The sequence below is a fragment of the Brachyhypopomus gauderio genome, chromosome 10, assembly GCF_052324685.1.
Source record: "Brachyhypopomus gauderio isolate BG-103 chromosome 10, BGAUD_0.2, whole genome shotgun sequence".
Lineage (NCBI taxonomy): Eukaryota > Metazoa > Chordata > Actinopteri > Gymnotiformes > Hypopomidae > Brachyhypopomus > Brachyhypopomus gauderio.
The window spans coordinates 14,121,946-14,127,983 of NC_135220.1; the positions used below are offsets into that span (position 1 = coordinate 14,121,946).

Sequence of the window (6,038 nt, forward strand, 5' to 3'; positions counted from 1 at the left end):
AACCCACCGGGCGCAGTGGCGCGTGCCTGTAATCCACGTTACTTGGAGGCTGCGGTTGGAGAAGCGCGTGAGTTCTGGGCTTCTGGGCTGCACCGTACTGTGTTGATCGGTTGTCCGCACTAAGCTCGATGTCGATATGGTGTCCCTGAGGGAGCTTCAGGCCACCAGGTTGCCTGAGGAGGGGTGAACCGGCCCAGGTCAAAGCCCCCGTACCGATCAGTAGTGGGATCGCACCTGAGAACAGACGCTGTAGCGCAGCCCGAGCGATACAGTGTGACCCAACCTTTTACAGCGCACCTGTCTGACTTTTGTGCTGGCATGCTTGATAAAACTGTTTTACTTTACTCTGTTGACTAAAATAGCCTGTGCCTTCTGTCTTGTTTTTTTTGTTTGTTTGTTTTAGGTCGATATGATCTGTGCTTACCAGTTACAGTGTGTAGATTATGCCAGACACAATGGACACCAGATAGGTGCGACCTCATAAAAAGTGGTTATTGGCCTGCATCTGTAAATGCTGAGACCTTGTTTACAATAGATGTTTTCCTTACGTTTTTGGAAATGAAAACTGCTGCACCTAGTCTATCAAAGCAAAGTTTTTTGCAAATGTTGGATGGGAGGACTCAGCAGTTTGGAAGGGCAAGTCCAGTGCGGAGTAATATATCTTTAGGTGTTCTTTAGGACTTTTCATTTTAACTTAACAAATTGTAACCTTGCAGTTTGGGAAGATACATGGAGACATGTTTCAGAGAAGCTTTGTGGAGTACTCATTCTGCAAGTTTCAGTGTGACAAAATGGCTTTTGTGGACCACTTCACATGCTCTGCTTGTACCCCAAACATGACTGCCGTTTGTGCAGATGGCAACAGAAAACTCTATAGGTTTCGACAGTCAGCAGGGTAAAACGGCTTTATTCATAGTAAATGTATGTAAAATGTATGTAACTGTAGGTATAATTCCATGGTTTTTTTGTTTTATGTTAAAGGTCAGAGGAATTATACTTTCCTGGCACCTTTATTGCAAAAGATATTGATGTGTACACATTTGTTGAAGATGTCAGGGGTAAAGTGAAAAATGTTGGTACAATTTGAATTCTCTCTGCCCTTGTTATTCAAATGTGTATATATTTATACTTGTAACTAACTAAATTATTTTAAACAGACTCAAGGCAAAGGAACATGTGGTAGAAGCCAGTGGTCAGCCGCACGTGAGACTGCATGAAGTTCTCACAAACTTGATGAAGAGGGTCTTGAAGTGGCTGTCTGCAGACAAGGAATACTACTCAAAGCTCTCAATATGTTCAGGGGTGAGATTTTTGCATATCCATTGTTCCTACAGAAGGAGCTGCATGCAGCCACAAATGCACATTTCTATTGCACTGACATTGCTTGCAGGTATTGGCCTTACCTTGAGAAAGTGGCAATATCCATGCCAGAACTGGGATCTTTACTGCAAATAAGCCCATTTCTGTCTGTGATGCATGCAAAGGCCCATTCAACAAAGTGTGAGGTACAGTGTTAGGTTTAATAAACATAACCATTAATAATAATTACCATAACCATTTTTTGATGGAAAAATGACTTACTCACAATGTTGTTAGATTGTTTGGAGTGGCAGAAATTTGGATGGTGCTGGCACTACTGCAGGGGAGGAGGTAGAGATGGTGAACAGTTACCTCTCGTGTTGTGCCCTGACAACAAAGTACATGACAAAGTCTGGTGTGTATGTGCTTTCATAAACAGATCCTTTTTTTTTTGCTCTATTTGGTTGTCATCACATATTTGCCATGGTCTTAATCTAGTATGGAGATAATTTCTAATGAAGGATTCTAATGAATTTGTGAGTCTGTGTTACTGTCTTCAACTTTTTGTCTAAAGCTCGGAATGATATGCTGACTGTTCACGCCATTGGATGGAACCTGCGGAAGCAGAATAGCCTTCATCTTTCATTATCCAGCAGATACATCAAAGTAACTGACCATACTAATGTAGTGTTGCTGTTTTACCTCAGAGGAAACATTTTGTCAATTTGTCTCATTGTTGCTTCCCACCACCAATCCTTTTTCAGACTGTTTGCAGGACAGAGATGGCAAATAAGAAGCTAGAGGACTTGTGCAGCGAGCTTGGATGCCCTGAGAACAGGGTTCTGGAGTGGGTCCGTGATGTTAGACTATGGGCTACAGATGGTAGGATATTACATGATCTTTTATGTTACAGCTGGTGGTTAGTCCTATTTCTGACATCTGATTTAGTACTGTAGTGGTAATTTTATTTATTTACTATGTAAATTAAGTAGTACCACAATCAGTATGACTGTACTTTTCCATACATACCAGTTGTAGTAGCCAACATGCCCTTCAACACTCAATTGAACAAACGTTTCTTGGTGTGCATCAGAAAAAAGCAAGTCTATAATAACACTGGTATGTTTGTCTACCTTTCTTTTACCTATTGATATTGTTTAACAGTTATTTGAAATGTTTTTACATTGGAACTTGTCCATGCTAACTCTAGACAGCAACAAGATTCGTCATTTGCGGCGAAAGAAATTGAGAGAGGAAAAGAGAAAACTCTTTGAATCAATAAAGTGCTACAATGAACAAGTACCAGAGGAGGGCCGCATAAATACGGAACTTGTGGAGAGCAAACTCTGTGCGGGAGCAAAAGGAGATGGTGGGGCAGACAGTTTAATATGGCCGTGGGAAATCTGTAGAAGTGGTATGGTACAGTCTTTGTGTTTCTGCAGCAATCTTTGTTATATCCTACATTAATGTATACATTTATCTTCTCATCATGAGTGATGGTAATTCCTATGTCTTTAGAAACCACCAGTGTCTTCACCAAAAAGAAGAAAATGGGGCTTCAAGAGGAAAGGGTCATCCCAATGCGTGAGATGAGACAGCACTACTCCTATCTCAGAGGCCAGGCAGGGAGTATTGGCACACTAATAGCAGAATTATCCACTGGGAAAAATTGTAAGTAGCTATTCCAGTTTACACCTGGTCGTTTCATGCATCATGAGTATAAGGATTATAACCCTTTCCTGCTTTTCTCTATATGGTGGAGTTTAATCTAGTAAGATGCTGGACATTTTTAATAACATTATTTTACCTTTATTTACCTTTTACAGAGGACGGACAACGTGGGCTGAAGTGCCTTCTTCGAGAGACACTTGCAAATATGGAACACAAAATTAACGTTGTTTTATCAAATTATAGGATGGCATTAGGACCAAATGCTATCCTACTCCCTGGAGATGGAACTGAGGATATACCAGAGGAGCACAAAATACTTCAGCATGAGAGTTCTGATGATAGTGATTGGGAGGATGTTTAGTAAGGTTATTTTCATTCAATATTTTTCATTCAAGGTTATTTTCATTCTCCCACAGTCCGTGTCAATGGTTATAAACAATTGTTAAACAAATATTACATTTGCATTGATTAGGTTATCATGTCTAAATCATTTTTGGTTGTTTGCATGTTATGCATGTTGTGAAATGTGCATGTTAGTACACTGTTCATTTTATGTTGGCCTGTTGGCCCTGTATTTGCCTCATTTATCAATAGATATGTGGTAGGGTGATGCTAATGTTTACATATTTATTTTCAGTTTTGAGGCTCTGGAATTCAAAAGACCTTAACCAGGAGGAAGCAGTTGTTGGACCATACAAATTGTATGATTCATCTTTTAGAACACTGCAAGGGATGGCATGGGTTGCTGATGAAGTAAGATTCAGAAATACATTTGTAATGAGTCCTACTCACTATTTTGTTCCAACTGGCTGGACTCTTTTGATGCTGGATTGAACAATTCGGATCGGCCCAGCAGTTGGAACAAAATCCTGATGTAGATTTTGACTTTCTGGACACAATTGTATTTGTTTATTAACAACTATTATGTGAATGCAGGTGATTGATGCATATCTGCATCAGCTGATAGAAGAACATAAGGCAAGTCGTGTTTAAGTGTAGTTATTTTGAAAATGTGCATATTTTTCCCTACACTAATTGCTGCTTGGTGCTTTTCAGTTGTGGTGTTTTAGTAATGAAGGTATATATTCACTTTTTCAGTTGTGGTGTTTTAGTAATGAAGGTATATATTCACTTTTTCAGTTGTGGTGTTTTAGTAATGAAGGTATATATTCACTTTTTCAGTTTTTGTTCACAAATATCTTCAGGCCAATGAGTATATGATTTAAGATTAAAAAATGTTGTAAATAATTAATATTGCAGTTCGCTGAAGAATTCCTTTTGACCGGAGCTGTAGAACATGTGCAGACAACACAAGCAGCTGTTAGCACTGCACGAATGGGGATAGCCTGTTCATTGCTTGCACGTAAAGGTGAGTTTTTTAGCATTACCATACAACACATTACATTTTGTCCTTCATATATACTCTCAGAATCAATTTCGGTTAGATGATTAGAAGAATATAAAGTGTTATTTACATTTAGCATAAGCCTTTATCCAAAGCGACTTACAATTACAATGGAACACTAAACTGAGTAATTGAGGGTTAAGGGCCTTGCTCAGGGGCCTAACAGTGACAACTTCATGAGAGTGGGGCTTGAAACAGTGACCTTCTGCTCTCTAGCCCACTGTCTTACCCACCCATCCCTGCCCTTTATCTAGGAATCAAACTGTTTCATGATGCATCAATGATCTTCTGTAAATCTCTTTAGGATCTTTCAGTTTTTTTTTCTCTTCCAATGTTTAAGATCAGTGCTCACTTAAGAAATAAAAACGCCTCTCTTTAACTTGGGTTTTATTAAAACTCTTATTACTGACAAATTTGAACTCTGATCTGGTTACGTTTGTTATTGCTGATGAACAGTGCGTCATAAAAGATGATTATTATTAACAGTGCTTTGTCATCTAACGTTGTTATTGAAGTAACTAATGTCCTAATATGCCGACATGTAATGAAAATAAATATGCTTCTAGGTAACGCAGAGGACTACTGCACAGTTTGCTCTATGCTGGAAGGGGATGCTGAGAAGAGCATGACTGAAATGGTAAATATTTATTTATCTGCATATATGCAGTACGGTTACAATACAATCAGTAAAGATTACACATAATGCTTGTAAACATTATAGATGTGTATTTTGATTTAGTTGTTTCATGCAGTGTTTATGGTTTCCAATTGACATGTTTTATTTTTTTTTAGGTGCAGTGTGACATGGGCAGCCATTGGGCACATTTTGAATGTGTCCATTACAGCAATAACACCTATGTAGAAAGTTGTAACGCAGCTTGCGCTGCGGAGTGAGAGGACGGACACAATTCCTGAGAAGAGCGAGATTTATTACAGGGAATACCATCATCGTCGTCAGAGAAACAGTCTGGGGTCATAACGGGAGGGCAGTCAGAGTAACACAGGTACACGGGCATACTGAACACGACGGGGGAAACACAGAGCAAACTTTACAACAAGATAAACAGTGAACAGCCAAACATCCAAAACAACCGACGAGGGACAAGAGACACTCAGGGACTATATATACAGAACTTTAAACAGGGAACAGGTGAGGGCAATGACACGGGGGTGTGGTAACAAACGAGGAATCACGGAGACAAACGAGCAGGGCGGGATAAACAGGCGAGGAACACAGACACAAGGGAACCCGGAGTGACAGCTAGGAGAGGGGGCGTTGCCATACGTGACAAAAGTGTACAGACACAAATGTTAATTCAATAATTAATTTTTTTTTTGTAAAGTGTACTTGAGGTGAAAGGCACTTATAAATAAAATGCATCACTTCAAATATGCTGGAGATTTTTTCTTATTATATTAAACTGCACTTAACCCTGTTTCAAAGAAAATTGTTCTTAATGACTTATTTGGAGAAATAAAGGTTATTACTATGGCAGATAAGACATTGTTGTATCATAAACAACAACCTGGTATCTATGAACAAAAGTAAGTGTCTCAGATCTTGAAATGTGCATACGCAGCAGCCACTCAAGGAAAATGGTGCTTTATACCTGACCCCAGAGGAACGACATTTTATTTCAGTATGTGCTTGTATTTGAAATTA

General features: G+C 39.2%; 1 protein-coding gene across 2 annotated transcripts; it reads left to right on the plus strand.

Annotated features, from left to right (window-relative positions):
• Positions 1-979: 979 nt before the first annotated feature.
• Positions 980-5,673, plus strand: LOC143524906 (uncharacterized). Of its 2 annotated transcripts, XM_077018315.1 has the most exons (13): positions 980-1,072; positions 1,158-1,302; positions 1,597-1,714; positions 1,874-1,965; positions 2,064-2,181; positions 2,332-2,418; positions 2,510-2,713; positions 2,818-3,335; positions 3,608-3,723; positions 3,907-3,948; positions 4,231-4,339; positions 4,942-5,012; positions 5,168-5,673. In XM_077018315.1, the coding sequence occupies exons 2-8, from the start codon at positions 1,234-1,236 to the stop codon at positions 2,976-2,978; spliced, it is 849 nt and encodes a 282-aa protein (XP_076874430.1). In that variant the 5' UTR covers positions 980-1,072; positions 1,158-1,233; the 3' UTR covers positions 2,979-3,335; positions 3,608-3,723; positions 3,907-3,948; positions 4,231-4,339; positions 4,942-5,012; positions 5,168-5,673. The 2 variants fall into 2 exon arrangements, with proteins under 2 accessions (XP_076874430.1, XP_076874431.1); XM_077018316.1 differs by having other exon boundaries at positions 996-1,302.
• Positions 5,674-6,038: the final 365 nt, after the last annotated feature.